Source organism: Xyrauchen texanus, chromosome 36 (genome assembly GCF_025860055.1).
Source record: "Xyrauchen texanus isolate HMW12.3.18 chromosome 36, RBS_HiC_50CHRs, whole genome shotgun sequence".
NCBI lineage: Eukaryota > Metazoa > Chordata > Actinopteri > Cypriniformes > Catostomidae > Xyrauchen > Xyrauchen texanus.
In genome coordinates this window covers 18821202-18846591 of record NC_068311.1, presented here as the reverse complement: position 1 = coordinate 18846591, position 25390 = coordinate 18821202, and the positions used below count along the sequence as shown (strand labels likewise).

Sequence of the window (25390 nt, the reverse complement as noted above, 5' to 3'; positions counted from 1 at the left end):
AAACAAGTGCAAACATCTACCAGTGCTGAAGAAGTAATCCAAAGTATTTATAATACGTTACTGACCTTGAGTAATTGAACGGAATATGTTACAAATTACCTTTTACTATATTCTGGCATCTGCAGTGGAATACATTTCATAAGTAACCCTCCCATCCCTGTACATAATATACACAACACATTTTATGCTTGGTTAATCAAGACGATATATCACCTCATAAAGGTGATAAATGCAAGGTAAACGCTAGAAATGTATCTGTTGACTAGGGTACTCAGACGCGACGTTTATTAGAGAGGGCGCTGTGGCTTTAAGAGTTTCCGAGTGCTGCCAGCTAAACTTTGGGACTGGGAGGCCGTTGGACTGCTGCACTTTGGATAATGAAGGAAGTGACGAATCCGCAATACTAGAAGAGAGAGGGGGGGAAAAAACTCCTGAGGAGAAAAACAGAAACTAAAATTGAAGTGAGCGTGAAGCGTAGTGTCCTGAGTGAGCACGAGCGTGAATGGCATAAGCACGAATCTGCGCGAGCTCACAAATCAAAGTTCGCTCAATGAGAGGCGCGAGACGAGTGATATTAGAGGAGATAGCTGAGTCTATCTGAGTGTTGTGGAATGAGTCGGACCGATTCAACGCTACTTTATAACCGCTGGACTGTTATTCCAGTGCGTTCTCCTTCTGAGCTCAGATTTTGAGTGTTAGGATAATCTGGAATGTTGGCGAGGTGGATTTCGTCGGGTTCAGTTCGATTAACTGTTTTGGTTTGGGTGCTCACGTTGTCAATAAATCTTGGGTCTGGATCAGAACTGAAGGTGAGGGTTCGTTTGGCCGATGGACAGATCACAGATGAAGTTCTGGAGGCGGACAATGAGAAAGACTCCATCTCTGTGGAGTACAAACAAGCAGATGGGACTCTTATAACATTTGTGGCAGATTTCAGACAGGTAAATTAAATGCAACTGTGGCCAGGCTTGATTCATGTAGTTATTTACTTTATCTGATTGCAACATAAGTGTGCTGACATGAAATACATCGCCTGTATACAGTCCAAGTATATTATTGTATTCATACTAGGTGAATTGTTTGTGGATAAGTTTGTGTGACAAATCCTAACTTTTACATTTGAGACTCTTACACTCACATTTTTCCAAAGCAACTTCAAGGTAAACCTCTAATCAGAATATATGTTCCCATTGAATTTTAATGAAATAACCAGATCATATTTGACATATATTGTGATCAAATTATAGAAGTTGGCTCTTCATTTGTGAAGTTGGTAATTTTCCTCATTAAATCCAGCCTCTCCATACAATCAGCCACAATCTGTGATGAACTTCTGAACTGAGGTCAGATTCTTTCACTGGTGATCATACCATCAGGATTAGCAGTGCCACTGCTGAGTTCACATCAGCCTAGGTTCAGCCCTCACGTCCCCTGATCCTGCACAGACGTGGTCAGCATGGGGGTTTGGTTCTTATATGGGGGAAGGCTTGGACTGTTCCTGTAGTTTTTTTATCAGTTCCAGTGGCAGGCCGGTATCCATTCCTCTCACATGTGTTTCTCATCTAAGATTCCCCGTATCTCAGGGATTTATGGAAAGTAGAATTAACGATGACTTCCAGCTGCCTTCTTGGATTTACTGCGTTCTGCTATGCTTATAACAGGGATGGAAAAAGACAGATATTCATTGATACTTCTGGAATATTAGTGAATGAAGTATGGTTATGCTGGCATCAGCCTTACCAGGGGCTGAATGAACCAAGTGGGTTGTCTTTTGACCTGTGAAAAGCCAATCTTTTCTTTAGTTTTTTTTTAGCCTGATTTGAGCATTTGATGTCTGATTTGGCACAACACAACTCAGTTTGTTTAGAGAGAAATTAAAAGGGGTCATGAAATGGAGAATCACATTTTTCTTGATATTTAGACATATAAGAGGTAACTGTTCTCTAAAAATACTGTCAGTTTCAGAACTCATACCCTGCTGAAACGTCTCATTTTGAAATCCGTTCGTGACGTCATGATACATTGATCATTTGTATTTACACATCCCACAACATGCGTCATCGAACCCCTGGCCCGCACACTGGCACGCAATTCAAGTCAAGAGAGCAGGTCTTGTGTGGCTAACTATTCCTAACATAACACCTAAGGGGACCCGTCTGGACTATTTTGGATTCTTTTTTAATATATTCATTAGGGCTGTCGATTTAACGCATTAATAACGTGCGATTTAATTGTACAAAAAAATAACGCGTTAAAAAAAAATTACGCATTTAATCATAGTGATTTCCTGAGAAATTCCTGAGTAATGCAAGCATGTAGTACCACCTGTTTACTCCAGAGGGGGCATTAAGTGGAATTTCAGCTGTGTGAGCAAGACACAGTTTATTACAGTGAACAAAACATAATCAACCCTTCAGCGGACACGTGTATGTGCGTAATTTCACCGTTCTTTGGACTATGTATGTGCGGTTTTTTCAGCTCATGTCAGTATGGATTTCTTGTGAACAGACAATTCAAGCTTTAGAAAGGAAATGTTATTGAAAGATGGAACAGTTAAAAGCACTTAAAAAACGTAAGTAAATAATTCACTTAATATTTCAAATGTCATGACTGTTTGATAGTTTATGGTACTGAGTTTTTACAATTGTGCTTGTGATTAACAGTTTAATAAATTCGAATGCAAGTGTTGGATGTGCATTGTGTAAACCCTGCAATTTTGTTGTATAATTCTGAGGGGCTTGTTCATTCTTTTCCGATTGAGTTTGCTGAATTTGAGGGGCTTCATGATGCTAGCCAATCACAACAGTGAGCGTTTATATTGAAGTTTAAAGGAGGTGCTAAAGCCAAAACCGAGCATTTCAGACAGAGGGCCAAAAGCAAGGTGGAAAATGATCATATATTACTACATTTTGACTGTTTTGGTGCAAAAAAACTTTCATAACATTATCAGTGGACCTCAGTGAAGATAATAAGTTAATACAAAATAGCATTCATGACCCCTTTAATTTCCTCACATCAGAAGCAGGGCTTTCAGTTGTTTGGAATGCAGACCTTGGCATATTTTAGATCTAATTCAACCAAGGTTTGTTGTTTGTTATTATTCAATTCATTGTTTCTTAGCTGTGGTACATGGCACACATGCTTTAACTTCAGAACAGTGGGTGAAGATGGCACAGCTGTATTGCAGAGCACAGAACTTTGTCCAGCTGGATTGTTATTAACCAGAATATGGGCATCGTAAGAGGTAGAGCTAAACTATTTGGACACAATGTAATTGCGATTATTTAAAAAAATGTTGCTATTTGATCTGTGACATGATAATTAACTTTTTTTTTTTTGGACAAAATTAAGTCATGGGCAAAGATGCTCTACTGCCAATATAATTACTGTTCAAGGGGTGTTGTTCACACTTGAGTCCACTTAAAAAGAACCATTGTATCAATTCAATGTGTACTTAATTTTGTTCACTTTGTGATAGGGTCTCTTCCCACTTTTCATCATTATTTTTTGAAACTCAATAATAATATAGATTTTTGTGGAAATATATTTTTGTATTCTTTTAACAACAACAACAATAGTAATAATGATTATTTTTGTTTTAAAATGGTACCATATTTATGTAGTAATTTCTTGCATGCTGCATTGCTATACGGTCCAGTTAAATCCTTAAGCCTTTATTTTGGTGGAACGCTAACCACCTTTTTTATCTTGTTACTATGGCACCTGACAAGGGGTGGGATATATTAGGTAGCAAGTGAACCGTCAGTTCTTGAATTTCATGTGTTGGAAGCAGGAAAAATGGGCAAGTGTAAGGATCTGAGTGACTCTGACAAGAGCCACATTGTGATGGCTAGATAACTGGGTCAGAGCATCTCTAAAACGGCAGATCTTGTGGGGTGTTCCCGGTATGCAGTGGTTACCTACCAAAAGGAAAGACAACCGGTGAACCGGCAACAGGCTCATTGATGTGTATGGTGAGCGGAAGCTAGCCTGTCTGGTCCAATCCCACAGAAGAGCTACTGTAGCACAAATTACTGAAAAACATAATGCTGGCCATGATAGAAAGTAGTCAGCTTGCTGTGTATGGGGCTGTGTAGCCGCAGACTACACAGTCTGTGTGCAGAGTGTAGAGTGCCCATGCTGACCCCTGTCCACCGCCCAAAGCGCCTGCAATGGGCATGTGAGCATCAGAACTGGACCATAGAGCAATGGAAGATGGTGGCCTGGTCTGATGAATCACATTTTCTTTTAGATTAATTGGATGGCCATGTGCGTGTGTGTCGTTTACCTGGGGAAGGAATGACAGCAGGATGCACTATGAGAAAAAGGCAGGCCGGCAGATGCAGTGTGACGCTCTGGGCAATGTTCTGCTGGGAAACCTTGTGTCCTGGCATTCATGTGGATGTGATTGGCATTCATGTGGATGACACATACCACCTGCGTAAAGATTGTTGCAGACAACGTACACCCCTTCATGGAAACGGTATTCCCTGATGTCAGTGGTCTCTTTCAGCAGGATAATACGCTCTGCCACACAGCAAAAACTGTTCAGGAATAGTTTGAGGAACATGACAAAGAGTTCAAGGTGTTTACTTGGCCCCCAAATTCCCCAGATCTCAATCCGATTGATGTGCTGGACCAACAAGTCTGATCCATGGAGGCCCCACCTCACATCTTACAGGACTTAAAGAATCTGCTGCTAACGTCTTGGTGCCAGATACCACAGGACACCTTTAGAAGTCTTGTGGAGTCCATGCCTTGATGGGTCAAAGTTGTTTGGCGGCACGAGTGGGACCTACACAATATTAGGCAGGTGCTTTCAGCTGTGTTTGATGTAATGGCAAGTGATTTTCTAGTACCAGATTAGCAATTTAACATGATTACTCGAGGATAAGGTGTTGATGTGATGGCTGCTGGAAATGGAACCTGTCTAGATTTGATAAAAAAATTACTTTTTTCAAATAGTTAAGGTGCTGTTTTTTACATTAGTAATGTCCTGACTATATTTTGTGATTGGTTGAATGCCACTGGAGAATTAAAGTACAAATTTCCTTCCGAAACGGCAAAATGATTCCAAATATTTGGCTGCGTGTGTGTGTGTGTGTGTGTGTTATATATATATATATAATGTGTGTGTGTGTGTGCATGCGCGTGTGTATTGAGGAACTCATACACCACTATTACACAAGGTGCAAACATTAATTGATGCTCAAGAAGAAAACACACTACTATATGCATACTACACTTTATGTAAATATCTGTAATATTGATTCTGAAGGGCAGTACTAAGTAAAAAAAAAAATAAAAATGTATATCTTATATTTGTATAAATTAGGAAAAGTGTGTGAACATTTATGAGACAAAAAGGGGAATCCAAACTTATCTTCTGAACTGTATATTAAACCTCAGATTAATGGGTTATTATTAGCAGTTTTCCTATTTCATCGGCTTTCTACCTTTTTTCACACATTTTCAGAAAGTACAAACCAGGATTGTCTGAGTAATAGACATAACTTCAAATGTGGGTTGTGTGAGGTTCTTCAATCAGTTGGCCTGCCTAAACTCAGCTTTTGTGCTGCAGGAATAACAGTGATGCATAAAAAACCAGCAGCAAGTGTTTGGAGGGGGGAAAGAAGTATGCAATGTTTGATCATATCTATGCATGAATATTTCATCATTAACACAAACTATTTTCCTAATCCGTACCCTTGTCTTTTTAGTTGTATTGTGTTCATTAGCACTCTGCCTCTGCCCATGGGCAGTGAAGATAACTTCATCTCAGTTTGCATCTGCTGCCAACTGAGGAGCAGAGTGGTCTGCTTTAATGCTCATCTCCCTATTGGGATATCTGTGATGTGTTTGGCAGTGAGCCAGCCCTCCTCTTTACTTTGAAATGTTATTACCCCGCAAGTTTGAGCTAGGAAACTTTGTAATGAACTTTAGGTCAAACGTTTCTTGTGGCAAATGATTATTATTTCTTTTCATTTTTTTGTGACTCAAGAACTAAATGGTATTTTGAAGCTTCTCTTTCAGATTTGGATTCTTTAACAACGTGTCATCTTGCCACATGTCACACGTGGAAGCATGTCTGTCTTTTATGTCTTGGTTTCACAATTTCATTTCAATGTGCGTTCACTGTTTGAATGGCATCCAGGTGTTTGAACCTGCCCACTTAAACCTGGGCTGTACAACCTGTTTGAGAAACGGCCCACTGAGTCATGTGAGATGGATGTGACCTTAAATACACACCACAAACACCTGAACTTCTCTTGTGAAGCATTGTGTCGTGACACAAAAGACTTTTAAAACATTAATGTTAATGAGAATGAAAGACCAAATCCACCATGTAGACTAGTTTTACAGGGCAATGCAAGAATTAAGATGCACGACTGGTGCAATAGAAATATTGCATTGCATTTTTTTTTATTGCATTCATTTCTAAATCTCCACTTTAAATCTCCAATATCACTTTCAGATGTGAAATTGAGAGTAAAAAAAGGACGTAATATTGCTTTACACCTATTATATCGCTTCTGAAGACATGGATTTAACCTATGGATTACTTTTACGCTGATTTATGTGATTTTTGGAGCTACAAATGTCTTATCACCATTCACTTGTATTGTTTGGACCTGTATTCTTCATTAATCTCTCCAAAACACCTAAAATACAGCAACGTTACTCACAGCAGAGGATTTAATGTCCAATAGTTATCATCTTGTAATGTATTGTTGATGCAGCACTTTGATGTCAGTATAAGCAGTGGTGTATAAATGGACTAAAGCATTAAAGAGACGAAAGATCTTGCAGAGTGTTTTACTGTGCGGGCTATTCACTTTTAAGCACAGCAAGCTATAATCACTCATAAACGCTCTTAGAGAAGTTGTGTCTCAATTAATCTGAAAATTGCATCTCCCATTAAAACCACAACTATTCAGCTGTTGGACGACTAATCGATTAGTCGACCATCATGGCACATCCCTAGGTTTAGCGCATCCAGGATTCTCCCAGAGAATGCGGCTTATGTGGTCATGTAAATGCATAAGCGGCATTGTTACAGGTTTTTAAAGAGTGCACATGTGCGTGAACAGACTGGATAGAGCCCAACAACAAGTTAGGATGGAGCCCAACAATGAGTCAAAGTGGTGGAAATAGTTAAACGTTTTTAGAGTACAGAGGGAAAAGCACATGCACTATAAACTATACCCATTTATGCACTCTAATGTAAAATATTAACAGTCCCTCACGTTTCGTATATGCGCTTGTACATTGGGGGAACCCCCAAGTTTTATGCAATAGGGAAACCCCACTATTGCAGCGCAGTGCCGCTGCGTGCTGCAATAAAAAGTTAGAAAACAAACACGGAAACAACTCTGGAATATCTGGAAATAAAGTGAAGCAACAGGCAATACAGATATTGAAGTCTTCCCTGCATACAATGTTTGTTATTTACACAAGTGTCACAGGGAAATTACCTGCCGCTTTCTCGCAATGAGACACTTTATGGTGTCCATGTAAACATACTCAACGAATTATGTAAGTTTGGGGTGCGACTATCCTTTTTTTCAAATAAGGGGAGTGTTCTGTAAATCCAGTTAAAAACTGTAATTTTTGTGATTCTGTTTGGCGATGCTAGTGGTTGAAAAAAAAAATACACACTTGACACTTAATCACTTGTAAAAACTGTATTTTCAATATACTTGCTACAGAATACAGTAAACAGGACTCTGACATCTTTCAAACAAATCCAAGTTCAGTTCACATTTTTATGTTTGTTGTCTAGGGTACAGGCAGAACATCTTTGACAGTCCTTTAAGCTACTGGCTGATGTCTTTATTCAACCCAGAATAAGGCAGATGTTGACTTTTTGAACACTGCTGTGAAGGAAGAGGCCTCTGTTTCCCGCAGAGGGAGTGACAGACACATTTATGCAAAGTACGTTGAACCGTTCAACTCAGCTGATCCACAGCACATTCCAACAGTGACAGTGATAGAATGTGTCAAGCAGAGAGATATTGGAATTTTTGTACCTCAGTTTTTAATCACAACAGGCTTTTTCTTTTGGTAAAACCCTTGAATCATATCACAAATTGTGTTAGGAAATCCTTGTGTGAACTCATGGACTGTCTTCCGATTTCACAATTAAATTCCATATCATCTATTAAACTACTGACTAATTATTTTATATTACCTAATTATATAGTGCACAGAATAATTTTTTCTCAATCACTGGTTTCCAAAGAAAAAGGGAAGATATACACTCATTGAGCACTTTATTAGGAACACCTGTACATCTACTTACTCATGCACTTATTTAATCAGCCAATAATTTGGTAGAAGTACAATGCATACAGTCATACAGGTCAGGAGCTTCATTTAATGTTCACATCAACCATCTGAATGGGGAAAAAATTTCATCTCGACCGTGGCATGATTGTTGGTGTCAGATGGACTGGTTTGAGTATTTCTGTAACTGCTGATCTCCTGGGATTTTCATGCACCAGAGTTTACACTGTTCCAAAAACTAAAAAAACATCCAGCAAGCGAAAACGTCTTGTTGATGAGAGAGGTCAACAGCGAATGGCCAGACCAGTTTGAGCTGGCAGAAAGGCTTCGGTAACTCAGATAACTGCTCTGTACAAGTGTAGTGAGCAGAATAGCATCAGAATGTACAACATGCCCAACCTTGAGGCAGATGGACTACAACAGCAGAAGACCATGTTGGTCACTTTTATTAGGACCTTATTCCTAATAAAGTGCTCCGTGAGTGTAGATATAACTATTGTTAATTTTTACACTTTGGAATTATAGAGGGAGAGATTTAGTTTGCATAGTAAATACCTTTGCTATCTATTATACAGGTTTCACTGTTTCCATAAAGCCTTTCCAAAACAGCATGTTTTAACAGCTACAAGATCTGTTTGATTCATTTCTTTATGAATCAAGCCTTGGGTTACATCAGTTCTTGCTGGGTTCAACTTCACTGTGAACGACTTTTTAAAACCTAGGGTTAATTATTTCCCCCTTTTTCTTGATGACACATATCTTCTTTGCATAAACTAAATATACTTCCTCCTTTTATTCACAGGAATAGTATGAGTCTTCCCTGATGAGTAAAGGTCTGTCTGTTCCTTTCCCATGCTCTGATGTCTCTTGCTGTGTCTTGTGCAATACCAATGCCATTGTGCTGAATCAAGTTGTTTTGTTAATTTCAACTGGTTGTGGAAGGAGTTAACAGCCCATAGCATGTAGTGCATTGCTTCCTCGTTCATTTGATCTTGAGTAGAAGAGTGTATATCATCAGAGCTCCAGTGAGTTTGAATCACAATCAAACAGCTGTAACAGGGAAAAAATGTCTCTGTCTTCCTGCAGTGTAGCTTAAGTTAGCCATACAAGTCATAAGGTCACACGCATGCAGCCCTTAGGAAGCGATGGCCTTTCGTTACCATTTGGCCAAGTGGCTCTATTTTTGCCATGCTCTTTGGTTTTTGGTGTCATATTTAGAGGAAATCTACTTTAAGAAGTTACCAAAACAGATTTTCTCAGTTCTATACACGGCGACTTATTTAGGGCCTACTAGTGAGGCAGGTGTGAAAGACCTTCCACTATGTATTTAACCACAACTCAGGCATTGTTGTTGAAACCATGAGTCCGTGTTATTTCAACTTTTTTAAAAAAATCACGTTTAACAGCAAAATTCCTGGTGAAGACTCTACCCATGATCCTGAATGGAAATTATCCATTAATCCGAGAATTATGGCAAACAAACTGAGCTGTGCAGCGATCGGCCACTCATGATGCACTGTAAATGACTTGACTGAGTCGGTCTCTCATAAACTACTTATACATTCACTGAGCACTTAATTAGGAACTTAATTATGTGATTATCTAATCAGCCAATCGTGTGGCAGCAGTGCAATGCATAAAGTCATGCAGATACGGGTCAGGAGCTTCAGTTAATGTTCACATGAACCATCAGAATTGGGAAAGAATTAGATCTCATGTGACCATGGCATGATTGTTGGTGCCAGACGGGCTGGTTTGAGTATTTCTGTAACTACTGATCTCCTGGGATTTTCACACACAACAGTCTCTAGAATTTACTCTGAATGGTGCCAAAATCAAAAAACATCCAGTGAGCAACAGTTCTGCGGATGGAAATGCCTTCAAACACGTTGAACCTTGAGGCAGATGGGCTACAACAGCAGAAGACCATGTTGTGCACTTTATTAGGACCATCGATATCAAGGTCATGATACAATATTATTGCAATTCTTTATTATTGGTGTATTGGGATATTTTACTCACTTTTTCTCATTCTTCTTTATAGGACTTAAGAGAACTGTTACCAAATGCATTGTTAAATTGATACAAAAATCCCTGGAATATTTTGAATGTGAACCGTTTATTTGTGAACATAAACAATACCGACCCTCAAATAATACATATATATTTTTTTAAATGTTCACATTAGAGGTCGACTGATAGTGTATTTTGCCCATATGATAACTAAGGTGATGGAAAAGTCAGATAACCAATTAATTAGTTGATAGTTTTTAAAATCGATTTATAGAATGTCAAAAAAATCTCTTATTTCTTTACTATGGCAGGCAAAGACAGAGTCCGTAATGAATAAAATTCCAGAGGCAGTTTTTTGTTCAACCAAAATCCCAATATTATCCAGAAAAAAAGGAAAGATTTGGTGAATAACGTAGGACTTTTAAGTATAAACAAGCCCGAAACACACTGGGGACTCTTATTTTGAAAATTTACATTTATGCATTTGGCAGACGCTTTTATCCAAAGCGACATACAGTGCACTTATTACAGGGACAGTTCCCCCGGAGCAACCTGGAGTTAAGTGCCTTGCTCAAGGACACAATGGTGGTGGCTGTGGGGATCGAACCAGCGACCTTCTGTTTACCAGTTATGTGGTTTAGACCACTACACCACCACCACTGCAAATTACAAAATGATAAACTATTGGAAACTATCGCCATATAATTTTTCTGATAACAGATAGTTCCAAAAAGCAACAATCGGCTCTGATTACTCAGTAAAACCGATATATATGTCTACCTCTAATTCACATTTAGTGGATCTCTTTCGTGTTAACTTTAGTTAAGATATCACATTACTCAATTTAAATATTTTTATTTGTAATATATTATTATAGTTATTATTGTTAATTATTATTATAATTTAGTTATACTACTAATTATTACTATTATTTTAATACTAATTATTTTTGCCAAAAATCTGCTGTAAGAACTTTGAGTTTCTGTCTGTAGGCTAGTACAGTAGTTTTAATATCTTATACTTCTCAAAGGTGAAATACTCCCAAACTATTAAGCATCTGCATCTGAGATGGAGTTCAGTGGAGCACTCGCATATTGTGGATCACGAGTCGTGCATGTGCTAAATGCATGTGTGTGTCAACAACAGAGCAGCGCCTATTTACTGAAGCATGCTGCGCATGTATGTTTACCTTTTAAACATCCTTTTGTGATTCACAAAACTATTTTATGGCTTCAAGAGACTTTAAATATAATGCACAAGTAATATAGACTAACGCTTTAATGCTTATAAATCGACAAGAAAGTGTTTCGTATAATAATAATAAACAAAAAACTAGCTAAAAATTTACTTTTTTCCAGATTATTCTGATATATTACAGTTGAAGTCAGGCGTTTACTTACACCTTATCCAAATACATTTAAACTCATTTTTCACAATTCCTGACATTTAATCATAAAAAACATTCCCTATCTTATGTCAGTTAGGATCACTACTTTATTTTAAGAATGTGAAGTGTCAGAATAATAGTAGAGAGTATTATTTATTTCAGCTTTTATTTCTTTCATCACGTTCACAGTGGGTCAGAAGTTTACATACACATTGTTAGTATTTGTTAGCATTGCCTATAAATTGTTTAACATGGGTCAAACATTTTTGGTAGCCTTCAACAAGCTTCTCACAATATTTTGCTGGAATTTTGGTCCATTCCTCCCGACAGAACTGGTGTAACTGAGTCAGGATTGTAGGCCTCCTTACTCGCATACGCTTTTTCAGTTCTGCCCACAAATGTACCTTCATGTCTAAGAGACCGAATACATCTTGTTCCTGAGTGGTGTGATGGCTGCGTGGTCCCATGGTGTTTATACTTGCATACTATTGTTTCTACAGATGATTGTGGTACCTTCAGGCTTTTGGAAATTGCGCCCAATGATAAACCAGTTTTGTGGAGGTGCACAATTTATTTTATTTTTTTTATTTTTTTTTCAGAGGTCTTGGCTGATTTCTTTTGATTTTCCCATGATGTCAAACAAAGATGCACTGAGTTTGATGGTAGGCCTTAAAATACATCCACAGGTACACCTCCAATTCAGTGCACCTCCTATCAGAAGCTAATTGTCTAAAGGCTTGACAATCATTTTCTGGAATTTTCCAAGCTGCTTAAAGGCACAGTTAACTTGGTGTATGTAAACTTCTGATTGTGATGTAGTCAATTAAAAGTGAAACAATCGTTCTGTTAACAATTTTGGGAAAAATAACTTCTGTGATGTACAAAGTAGATGTCCTAAACGACTTGTCAAAACTATAGTTTGCTAATATGAAATCTGTGGAGTGGTTAAATTCGTTTTAATGACTTCAACCTAAGTGTATGTAAACTTCTGACTTCAACTGTATATATCTCAGAGTGTAAATAAGGTAGCTCTGAAAAACTGCTTTCGTTTTGTCATGTCATCTGTAACTGAAAAAAATATCAATCAAAAGTTATAGCATTACAAAAAGAATTTATCCTAGTGTCCAAAAACATCTCCAAGTGTCCAATAGCCTCTTCAAACAAATTAAACATATTACACATTCAAATACAACAATGACTAAAGGTATGCTCTCTCTCCAAAGCCTGCAGGCATGAGTAATGAAATCACATTCAGTTCCATGCTGTAATTTGAACCATCACTCCGTTTGTGCCATGTACTTTGCACCATCTCCGGGTGGCCACATGTAATTGGAGTGAACGATCCTCTCTGCCCATATCTGGATGACGTTCACCTTTTGGTTGCAGCGATCTGAGTCCTAATATGTTTGGTTTAGCATTCCATGATGCTGGACAACATACTATATAATTTTATGATGTCATCTGATCCAGGAAAGCTAGCGTGTTTTTAGCCAGATAGTGCATTATGTGCTGTGTGCACATTGACCTTACAATATCGTGAGGTAAGACATTACAATCTTTAACACAGAGGTCAGCAACTTTTTTCACATGGAGTGCCATTTTTACATAATCAGCATAAAATAAAAACTTGCGCTATAATGCCCTATAGAGCTCTTAACCCGATATAAAAAAAATTATAAGCATTTATTGAAAGGTTTCTATGAATATTTCCTTGTAAAAACCAGCCTTCCTGAAATAATAGCATGCATTTAAAGAGTATAAAGTATTAGCATTATCTTTTTAGACGTTATGGTGGTGTTAATCGTTTTAGGAACGGTTATTATTTTTCCATGTTTTAGACAGGCGATTGTTATCAGCTCTTTTTGTCTTTCTTGATAATTCTCTCTGAAAACATTGTTAGTCCACTGTTCATTTCTTTTCAGTATTATTTTTGTCTCACATTTTGGTAAAGATGTTTAAAATCATTACATTTTTGTCATTATCATCTTTTTCTTGTCGCTTTCGTTATCGTTTATGAAATAAAAATACTCATACATATTCGTCATTCCTTTTTGTTAATGATATTAATACAGAATATGACTGTTTTCAAATAATATTAATGAATTGTCATCAATTTCTCATGCATACACTATTTTGACAGCACTAAGTTCTCAGGGTGGGCTGGAACACCAACAGAGCTGCAGCACCCTTAGCACCTGTAATTCCCGCAGCTATTGATATGATGTTGCAGGTTAAACATAGCTCATCCAATCATATTTTATTACCGTAACTATCCATTTATAAGTAGGCCTAATTTTAAGGATGTGCTTGAACAAATGTGTTTTGATTAAGTCACGCAGACTCTACACCTTATGTAGTGTGAATTGCATGGTATACATTGGTAATAGCAATTGTCACTTGAGGCCAATAGCAGCCCCAGCCAACAGGAAATATTTCTACACAGTTCTCCACCTGTCACTCCATTCATGTCTTCAGTTTTATCAGCCTTCATCTTACCTGTGAATCAGGTAGAGCTTGGAGGTACAGCAGCAATAACCTTTCATCTTCTTTATTGTTTGTGATAACAATCAACATTCTATCTATGATGCGAGATTTTATGGTATAATAGGCAGCATTTGGAAGTAGTGCCAAGCTTTGTGCTTGCGCCACTGCTGTAGCAGCCAGTTAGACGTTAGTATATTCCAAACAAACACACTGTGATCCTGCAGGAGGAATCCAGACCAGGAACAGAAACTAATGTTTGCTTTGCTCTGAGATGGCATACATTTCTTTAATACTGTCAAAATAAACTTTTATTTTATGCCAAAATCTATGTTTAGTCTCTAATCTGGCCCTTTTCTGACTATTTTGGTGGAACTGCTCAAGGTGTGGAACTCAAGTGGGTGAGTATGTAGTAACCTGTGTTTACTATTTTTGAGAGATTCAAGAATCTGAGAGATGAAATGTGGACCAGCCTGACTGAAGTGTTTACCCACTAACCTGGCTTAGACATGTCCCAACATGGAAGGGGGTCAACCAGAGAGAATTGTAACGGGATCCCAAGCTCTCGGAATTGTGGTACAATGAAAAAGATACACACTCCAGATAAGAAAAAAGAAAATTGACAAGCAGTAAAGATAAAGGGCAGGTTTAAAGTGAAATCAATGATTGAGCTACTGATATCAGCTCAAACTTTGTAAACTATAGTGCGATTGTTGCACGTCAGCAGGTGTGAATGGTCTACCTGTGTATTGTCAGCTTGCAAAGGAGAATTGTAGCCCATTTGCTTTGCTCCTGGGTTTCTCCCTGCTGTCAGCAAGGTGGTTGCAAAGGAGTGACACCAACACTTCCCTGTAATTAAGTGCCAAGAGCAGTTCCCCTCGCAAACGCCCCTTTCTCTCTCCGTTCTTTAAACCAAGCTGCCTATCTGCCGACTGGGAGGTCCTTATAGTGTCTGAGCTTAAAATAACAGCTGCCAACTCACTCGCCCCCTCTTGTGTTTGCTGATTGTTCTGTCACCCAAGTGATAATTCTACCAGGTCTGCCTCCGTCAATTTTATCTAGCCTCCATAAATTCCTTTGGCTTCCCATTCAAGTTCTCAAAAAACATCAAGATCAGCTTTTTTGGGGAGGTGGGTGATATGCCGGTTAAATGTATAGAAATGTCTTAACTGCAATTTTCGTATATTTATAATTGCTGCGTTTCTATTTTGTGTATCGTTTCTAATATAAAGTTGCGTACTTTGTAATGTGGCTGACTTTCCACTATGCCCCGCTTCCCTTGGGTACTATTGCTGGCACAGTCATTGTTTCCTACCGGATGCAAACACAAAGAGAGAAGCAATCACACTTCAGTAAATCACCTCAGGAATTATTAAAGGAGTGACTATTTGCACCAAGGTGTAAATAGCACCTGCCACAGTGTGGCTATTTGCACCCCAATATTCTGTTGGAACAATAGACATTTTTGACAAAGTGCGTCAATCGTATCGCTGCAGTGGTGCAGATAGTAATGACAGTACAAAAATGCTTTTATGTGCAAGTGACTCAGAGTCCACCTATACAGTGCAACAGTAGGGTTCCAGAAGTAAAAATCCTATAAATTTTTTCCATAGATTAATTTATTTTCAATGATATCTTATAAACCTTTAAAGACAGAACTACCGTGAACTCCGAGGTGGTTTATGGACATTATAAGCTTCTTTTGAAGCAATCAGTCTTCATTATTTCCAGTTCATTGTTTAAAAATCATGTTTGATCGCAGAATTACTTGTAAACAACTACATTACCTATAATACAGCAGAGAGAGAGATCCACCAATCAGAGAACCACGGCCAACATAGCCCGCAAAATGTGCCCAGAAGCGACTGCCCACTCCAGTCACGCATTGTGAATGAACGAACCAAGTGGTCTCCATAGTTTTTGGTTTTGTTACATCATTTGCAATGCTTCATGGGTTTGTACAGTGCAAAAATGTATTTGCCCCATTCTGATTTCTTTTGTTTTTGTGTAAATCTCATAATAAATTGTTTAAATTCAAACAAAATCTAACCTAAAACAAAGGCAATCTGAGTGTAAACAAAATGCAGTTTTTAAATTCAAATATTATTTATTAAAGCAAAAAGGTTATCCAATACCAACTGGGCCTGAGTAAAAAAGTATATGCCCCCTTAGTTACTAAATCCCTAAATCTATGAAACTACATTTATAATGGGGTTCAGCTGGACTAGTAGTGAACCTTCCCAGAAGTGGCCAACCTTCCAAAAGTCCTCAAACAGCACAGCGACGACTCATCCAGGAAGTCACAAAAATGCCAAGGACAACATCCAAGGAACCTTGGAGCCTCTCTTGCATCAATAAAGGTCACTGTTCATGACTCCACTGTCAGAAAGACACTGGCCAAAAATGGCATCTGTTGAAGAGTGGCAAGGCGAAAAAAGCACTGCTAACCCAAAAGAACATTAAGGCTCATCTGAATTTTGCCAAAACACACCTTGAGAATCCTCAAACCTTTTGGGAGAATGTTCTGTGGACTCATAAGTGGAAAGTAGAACTGGTTTGAAGACAGGGGTCCCGAATTCCACAAAAAGTACATCATACCTACGGTCAAGCATGGTGGTGGCAGTATGACGTGTGGGGATGCTTTGCTGCTTCAGGGCCAGGGTGACTTCCAATAATTAAGGGAACTGCACTCTACAAGAAAATCCTAAAGGAGAATTTCCTGTTATCATTCTGTGTGTTGAAGCTTGGTGCCAACTGGATTATGCAGCAAGACAATTATACAAAGCATAGGAGTAAATCCACCTCTGAAGTGCTCAAAAGAAGCTAAATTAAAGTTTTGGAGTGGCCTAGTCAAAGTCCTGACTTCAACCCGATTGAGATGCTGTGACAGGACCTTAAACGGGCAATTCATGCTCAAACCCTCCAATATGGCTGTGCTAAAGCAGTTTTGCAAAGAAGAGTGGGCCAGAATTCCACCACAGCGCTGTGAAAGACTGATCTCCAGTTATCATAAGCATTTGGTTGCAGTTGCTGAGGCTAAAGGTGGCACAACCAGCTATTAAGTTTTAGGGGGCAGTTCGTTTTTCACAAGGGTGATATAAGAGTTGGATAACTTGTTTTCTTCAATTAAAGTATATATATTTTACAACTGTATTTTTTGTTTACTCAGGTTGCCTTTGTTTTATGATATATATCGTTTGAAGATATAAAACAATTTGGTATGAAAAATACACAAAAAAACAGAAGAAGTCAGGAAGGGGGCAAATACTTTTTTACATCACTGTAGTTCGTACCCTCATGAAAGACGGTAAGTACACAGTCTTGTACCTTTGTGCATTGATCCGATTTTCAAATACTTTTTTCCTCAACCAAGATTGTAATGATGTGATTTACCTCGGAGCTGGTGGCTTTGGTTCATGGATTACAACTCTTATGAAGTTTTTTAATGAAAAGCCTATGCAAAAAACTAGTGGGAAAAATACTTCAGGAACCCAGGTGGCTGAAAAAGTGGGCCATAATGATTCTAAAGATCCTCACAGTGTCAACGGGTTCAGAGAAGGGTTTGATTCAGGGTAAGGAGTGGGATTTGTCGGTCGCAAGGTCGAGGTGCAAGGAATGATGGCTGTCTTCTGCATATCGGTTGTTTCTAGATTATTTCGCTCCTTTGATTAGGGGTAGGGTTAATCCCTAACAGATATTAACCATGGTTTTACTATAGTAATAACCATGACTGTAGGAACCATGGTTAATTTAGTGGTTACCATGGTTTTACTAAAAATACCATGGTACATGGTACAATATGTAATTGTGTGTGTGTGTGTGTATGTATATGTATGTGTGTATATATATATATATATATATATATATATATATATATATATATATATATATATATATATATATTAGAATATGGTTACTTTAGTAAAACTATTGTTAATTTTCAGTAGTTTTAGGGGTAGGGTTTGGTGTAGGGTTTTTGTGGGATTCCAAATACAACAAACAGACACTTAAACACACCATGTTAATGTTAGTATTTAAATTGGAGTTAAAATAGCATCTGCCACTATTTGGACCAGGGTTCAAATAATCTCTACCATTATTTGCACTAGGGTTGTGTTGTAAATAATACCTGCATAAGGTATTTCTTCCCCCCTTTATATAAAAATTAAAATTTTGAATCACCAACGGTTGACCAACACTTGAAACCAGATGGAAGGTTCTAGAATGAGTATGGGATAAGAGCTCCAGAGCAAACAAAGACAGCTTGGGCTTGTTTGTTTTGATTGTCCAAGAAAACCTCCTAGTCTCGAGCGCAACCCTGAAAGCTTGCACCCTTCTGTCGGTTCTGTGCTTGACACCACAGTGTGAAAAACAGAAGAGGGGGTGTTTTTTTTGTGTGTGTGTGTGTGTGTGTGTCAGAGCAAGGAGTTGCTGATGAATGGTAGACTGGTCTGTGGCCTTGCTCTTCTCTCTGGGATTTCCCATAATGCCTTTACATGGAAGTCTTTATAGGAACAGAGATGCTGCCAGAGCTCTGGTTTGGTTGCCAACAGCAACCCAGTGATGTGTTGAAATATACAGTGTCTTTCTGTTGTTCTGGGCTGATATGCTATTAAAAAAATATTCTAATAAGGGATCTGACTGTAAGCATGATAGTCAGGAGCTAAATTAGAATTGCTAAAAAGTTCTGTAAACCATTATTTTAAGTAGCAAACAGAATAAAATGCAGAGAAAGTTGAAGCCACACACATAGCCAACGTCAAGATTTTATTATTTGTTGTTAAACGTCAATAATAGAATGAAGGTTTGGCATATTTGGATGTAGTTCCTGTAACTTAACTAGTAGAGCATGGGGCTAGCAATGCCATGGTCATAGGGTTGAGTCACAGGGAACACACATAGGCTGTTTATTTAGATAATGGCATCTGCCAAATAAATAAATGTATTTTTTTTTTTAAACACAGGATGTGAAGATCTTTCGGGCGCTGATCCTGGGAGAGCTGGAGAGAGGGCAGAGCCAGTACCAGGCCCTCTGCTTCATCACACGCCTCAACCACAATGATATCATCCCCAGCGAGTCCATGGCCAGACTCAGACAGGTCAGTCTGTTTCACCCAGGACCGCTCAGAGGCTACTAAAAAGGGGAGGAAGGAGTCATTCAGCCCCAGACAGAATCTGTAGACTTTGGGGAAGATCTGCAGAATTCTGTGAAAGGGATATAAACATGTAAAATTTGTTAAATCAGAGATAGTTTAGATGAGACGGACCACTTGTATGAAAATAAATGGGGAAAATTAGAACTCCCAATATGGCAGGTGTAGAAAAGTTAATCCCGCCTTAATTGTAAAAGAGCCAATCACCTTTTAGATACAGAAAAGGCCTGTCAGTTGACTCGAGAATGTGCATTTGCATTAGCTGGACCAGCCTTGGAAATAACGTTTTTCGCACAATTTATGATACCATTGTTGTCAGATTTTACTGCTGATTTTAAACATGTCCTTTGATTGTAATCTTGACCAACCTCAGTCGCCGAGTGGACTGAATTGCCTTGAAAGGTAAAGGGAGAATACTATACTCTTGTTAGCTGAAAACTTTATCAAAGTAACCAAAACATTTTCTAAACAAGCATGCAAAGGGTGTAGAATGTGTAGAACTTTTATGAATGACCGATTTTGCGATTCTGCAGAGCTTTCTTTGGAGTTCTGCGTGCACAAATTCTGTCTTGTCCTAGTCATTAGGGTAAAGTGTAAAGTTAAGGCCAAAGTATACTGCGGTGTTCCGCATGCACAGCGTGCATAACGCAGACTTCGTCATCTGCACAGTACTGTCTGTGTACAACCTAGTTTTTCTAGACATGCATATAGTCCACGTCTTTGCGTGTCATTTGCACATGCACCTGCTGTTGACTGTGTTGAGTATAAAAAGCAGTCATAGTGCACATGCATCGACAGCATCACTTTTTGGGCTCACAGTCAAAAGAGTATACTTTGAATGGCTGAGCACTAGACAGTGCACAAGATTGAATGGCACGTGGAAAATGTGGGTCCACAAGGTGGCAACACTCACATTTGAGGTGTTGCTGTCATGAAGAAGTGCTAGAAGATGATGTAATCAGAAGTGATTGGGGGGGGTGGGGCACACGCCCAGTCCCCAATCTGGCTAATCAGCCGAGGAAAGGGATAAAGAAGAGTCAGATGCAGTAGGTCGAGAGAGAGAGAGCCACACGCATCTGCCATGTGTGTGTTTATGTTCGTGTCTTTTTGTTTATGTTTTCGTTAAAATAATACTTTGATTGTTCGTCCGGTTCCCGCCGCCTCATTTCCCATATTAATCCCCCTTGTCACACATGGGTTAACAGCATTTCTGGGTAAGTGTTGCATAGGGGTGTGATGTTTTAAATGGGAGATCTCAGAGGAACAAGGCCGTAAAAGTCTTTTGATGAGTAGGTCCTGGGAGGCCATGTGAAGTCTTGAAAGTGTGAATATGAATGAAAGGTGTGACAAAAGACTGGAAACATCCAGCTTCAAAGAGTGATGCTTCTATTAACACTAAAAGCTTCCTTTTTTATCCTACTAACCTTGCAGAAAAATCCCCAAGCCATCCGCACAGCGGAAGAGAAAAGAAGCACAGAGATGCTGAGCATGGATGTAGCGGTCAACTTAACACGAACGTGGCAGCTCAGCGCCCACATCCACAACATGTGCAGTGTCGCCCGGGAGGCTGTGTACACGTGTGAGGCTGACGTCAAACATTGGCTGGAAAGAGGCAAGCATGCTTACTGCGTCCCTTAATTACATCCTACCAAGCCCAACAGGCTTAAATATATCACTGGTCTAAAAAACTTATAAAGCCCTTTTCCACATCGAATGTGGAAATTTGGGGAGAAATATCCATTCATTCTGTAGGAAATCTTATTTAATGTAAACTAACCTAGTACAGATGATGCATTAATGTTGCAATAAGAACACATCAGCAATTTTAACTCTTTACTGAACTACATAGCTTGAAGCATAATGATCGTTAACTACAATAAATAATTTTTCCTATTCTTCTATGTGTAGGCGTGGATGGCTCCATGTTCGAGTCCCAAGCAGTGGAGGTACCAGGCCTGCAAAGCTGTGGGACAGTGAAGGACCTGTGGCAGCCTTGCTCCTGTAGCTACAACCTCAGACTGGAGTGGTTCCCCTGCCTGCTGAAATACTGTCGCAACAGGGATGTCTCTGGTCGGGGAAGCCCCTATAAATGTGGCATTAAAAGCTGCAGCAAGGGCTACCAGTTTACGTACCATGTTCCCCACAAACAACTGTGCCTATGGGAGGAAGAGACCTAGAGTAACATGCTTGGTTTCTTTTAAGACTATGCTTCTAGAAAAATGTATTTAATGTGACCTTTACCTAAGGGTTTGTTCACCTCAAAGCCTTCAGACTCAGAGTTTCTACACCAAGAAGTGTGACATTGAAATTGTGTTTTTCCAAACGGATGGGTGGACAGAGGATGTATAGAGCCATGATTAAAGGCGGACTTGTCATTATGACATTTGAGTGGTACAATGCTCTTAATTTTGTTTATTCAGAGCAGTCGGCCAGGCTTTTCACTATTGGGAACTGTCAGTCCGGCAGTATGTCTCATGGTCGGCACTGCATCCAAACTGGTCAGTAGGATTTAGGTAGCTATTCGTGTTCTTACCAACAAGCATAAATAAAAAATAAAAAGTGATTCTTGAAATGCAGACCCAAGTGAGTTTGGGATAAGCGAACTGTGAATTAGTCAGTATGTAACAAGATGTAATCTTTAATCTACCTGGATCATGTCAGGTTGCCAATTTCTTTTTTTTCCCCCTTTAAGAAACTGGTATTATTTATTTTGCAGTTGAAGATGATTGAAGACACTTCTAGTTCACCAAAACATTCAAATTCTCTCATCGTTTACTTTCATGCCATCCCAGATGTGTATGACTTTCTTCTGCTGAACACAAAGATTTTTAGAAGAATATGTCAGCTCTGTAGGTCCATACAATGCAAGTGAATGGGTCACAACATTTTGAAGCTCCAAAAAGCACATACAGGCAGTATAAAAGTAATCCAGTGGTTAAATCTATGTTTTCAGAAGTGATATCAATATTTAAGTCCTTTTTTTTTTTACCATAAATTCTCTTCCCTGCCTAGTAGGTGGCGATATGCTCAAAGAACACGAATTGCGAAAATCAAAAGAATGTGAAAGTAAAAGTGGGGATTGATCATATAAAAGGAATTAATTATTAATCTGTTTCTAACCCACACCTATCATATTACTTCTGAAGACATGGATTTAACCACTGGAGATTGAAGTTTAACTTATGGATTACTTTTATGCTGCCTTTGGGATTTTTGGGCTTCAACTTTTTGGTACCAAATCACTTGAATTGTATAGACCAACAGTATATTAACACACACAAAAAATGGTTTGTGTTGAGCAGAAGAAAGAAAAGTCAAAATATCTGGGATGACATGAGAGTGAGTTGATGAGAGCATTTGTATTTTTAGGTGAAATATCCCTTTAAGCACAGTGCACATGTTCAGATAAAATGCCCTTTTTTTCCATGCTCATTTACCTTGTATGCTGATAGTATGTTCTGACTGTTAGATTAATGGAACTGTATTACATTCATTGTAGATACATGCTTTGATTTATTTTGGTACAGATGGAAAACACTTTGAGTCATTCTGTTTTCATTTGATTCAGTCAGATTCAATCATGTGAATTATTTCACCTCAAGTCTTAATGCTGGCAACAGTTTGGGATTCTTACGACTGTGTGTACTTGTGTATGTATGAATGAGTGTTCATTTTCACATGGACAGACTTGTGTATTTGTGCTTGCATTGTATGATATCATAACAGTATAATTTAAGGACCATTGGGATGAATATGAGCTCTGTTGTGTAGTGTGTACCCCTTTAAACAAAGTTAACAATTTGAGGTATGGATAAGTAGCTGTATACGCTACAGTTGGGAACAGTAAACTTTGTAAAATAACACAAGGAAACCAAAGTAACATGTCCAGTGCAGTGTATGTTCTAACAAAACACAGAGACGTGAACATGCAGAGAAAGAGGTACAAGGCAATAGTTATCCTTTACTGATAAAACATCTGCTTAGATCTTCGCTACTGTACAGCCAACACTGCCATCTTCTGGTTATGCAACATTACTGTCAATATCAGTTTGAACCTCAGACCATCAGCAGAGCTGTAAAACCTTCTTAAATTTGGTTAATATAATTGAAGCAGGAACACCCATTTTGTGTGGTATTAAATGCCCTTAAAGATTTCTCAGCTTAAGAAATCGCTTTCATTAAACGGGACCAAATCCACATACTGAGTACCATCATGAAGAAAAACTGTTTTATAATTTTTATCCATATCCCTTCATTTATCTTCAAAACATGATATGCCACAATGAGAACGTTCACATTTAACATACCACATTTGACTTGGTTGTAGTTCATGGTACTAAAATGTTCAAACTGACTTACAAAAATTTTGTTTCTGTTATGTTAAAAGTGTTGTTTGAGATTATACCTCCTAACATCTCAGTAAACTGAAACCACACCAAACAACAGCCATTGTTTGGAATATAAGTGCCTTTGGTGATTCAGTGTTTACTGATTTTTTTAAGGATAAAGCTGTTATGAATAAAGTATGAAAACTATTTTCCTATGAAAATGATTATGAGCATAATATGAAGTAAATTTAAATAAAAGTTATTTCTACAATTGTAATAACCTGTCTCATTTAATGGCTTTAGTGGCTAAGCAGAGTATTTTTGTTACAAAATTTGGGTAATGTACATTCAGATTTCCTAATAAAGTATTTCTAAATAACTAAATCAGTGTTTCATATAAATATTTGAATGTAAAAAATGTAATAATGAAAATGGTGGTGTTAACCAATTATCAATTTTTTTGCTGGCAATGTAATATTTTAGATTAAAACAAACATTCCAGACGTTTGCTAATAATACAAAAAAATCATATTATATTTTACCATGGTAATCATAATTTATCATTAAAAAAAACATACAGTCATGTTATTACAATATAACTGGAAACTTGGTGTTAGCCACCAGGTCATTACAAAATAATTAAATAATTAAAATTGCATAATAACAGTATGGAACTGTACTATTACAGGAATATTCCAGGTTCAATACAAGTTAAGCTCAATCAACAGCATCTGTAGCATAATATCGATTACTACAAAAAATGTATTCTGACTTGCCCCTCCTTTCTTTAAAAAAAAGCAAAAATTTGGTTTACAGTGAGACACTTACAATGGAAGTGAATGGGGCCAATGTGTAAACATTAAAATACTCTCCTTTTCAAAAGTAAAGCCAAATATATAAACAATATGTGTGTTAACATGATTTTAGTGTGATAAAATTGCTTACTAGCCTTTTCTGTGTAAAGTTACATACATTTGTAATGTCAACAAACCCTAAAAACAACTTTACAGTTCAAATAATACATGATTAAACTGAAAAATATATGTAAGTGCTTTTATGATACATTTGATATTTCTGCCTTTAATTCCTAAAATACCTTTTTGTGGTATTCCACATTATGCCACAAATGCTGTCGATTGAGCTTGTATTGAACCCGGAATATCCTATTCCTTTAAGGAGTCGTTCAAACCAAAAATTGTTTTACGCCCGTCTGTGTAAACGGTAGACCGTTGCGCCGCTTGTTCAGACGCAGTGTCGAGTTTAAAGTACATTTGAAAAACGCGTCTCGAGACACCTGCGTTCTGTTTTGTTCTTTTGTTTTCAGCACAATAACACATTCGTTGTGAACGGCCCGTAATAATGGCGTTTTGAGGGGAACTACGGTTAGCATCATGGCCGGGTCAAAGTGGGGGCCTTGGTTAGCCTCTTGCCATTTGGCTGATTTACAGTGTTAGGGAAGCTTCTGTTAAATTTATACTTTTTACGACTTCACAATTAGAAGATCATCACATTTTAATACATTTGTATTGTACCGTAGTTATAATTGCTGGAGAAACAGTGGTTACAATGGTAACAATGGTCACCATTGTAATTTGCCTGTCTTTTGCGGTCCGTACCAGCAGGTGTCGTCCTCCTGTAAGAATGTGTTCTCTTTGGATAATATAATCCAGTTGAGGGACTGAGCGAGCGGCTGAAATGCGGCTTTTGTTTGTGTGGTGATTTGCGTACCATCTCCAATACGA

The 25390-nt window shown here is 38.2% G+C and overlaps 1 protein-coding gene across 1 annotated transcript; it reads left to right on the top strand.

Annotated features, from left to right (window-relative positions):
* The first annotated feature begins 414 nt into the window (after positions 1–414).
* On the top strand, positions 415–23983 carry LOC127629749 (out at first protein homolog). Its single transcript, XM_052106971.1, has 4 exons — positions 415–941; positions 19132–19266; positions 20752–20932; positions 21229–23983. Exons 1-4 carry the CDS (start codon positions 711–713, stop codon positions 21495–21497), a joined length of 816 nt encoding a protein of 271 aa, XP_051962931.1. The 5' UTR covers positions 415–710; the 3' UTR covers positions 21498–23983.
* Positions 23984–25390: the final 1407 nt, after the last annotated feature.

Coding starts and splice junctions, on each gene's coding strand:
- LOC127629749 (XM_052106971.1), top strand. CDS start 711: ATGTTGGCGAGGTGGATTTCGTCGGGTTCAGTTCGATTAACTGTTTTG. Junction 19,267..20,751: donor CCATGGCCAGACTCAGACAG/GTCAGTCTGTTT, acceptor CTAACCTTGCAG/AAAAATCCCCAAGCCATCCG. Junction 20,933..21,228: donor CAAACATTGGCTGGAAAGAG/GCAAGCATGCTT, acceptor TTCTATGTGTAG/GCGTGGATGGCTCCATGTTC.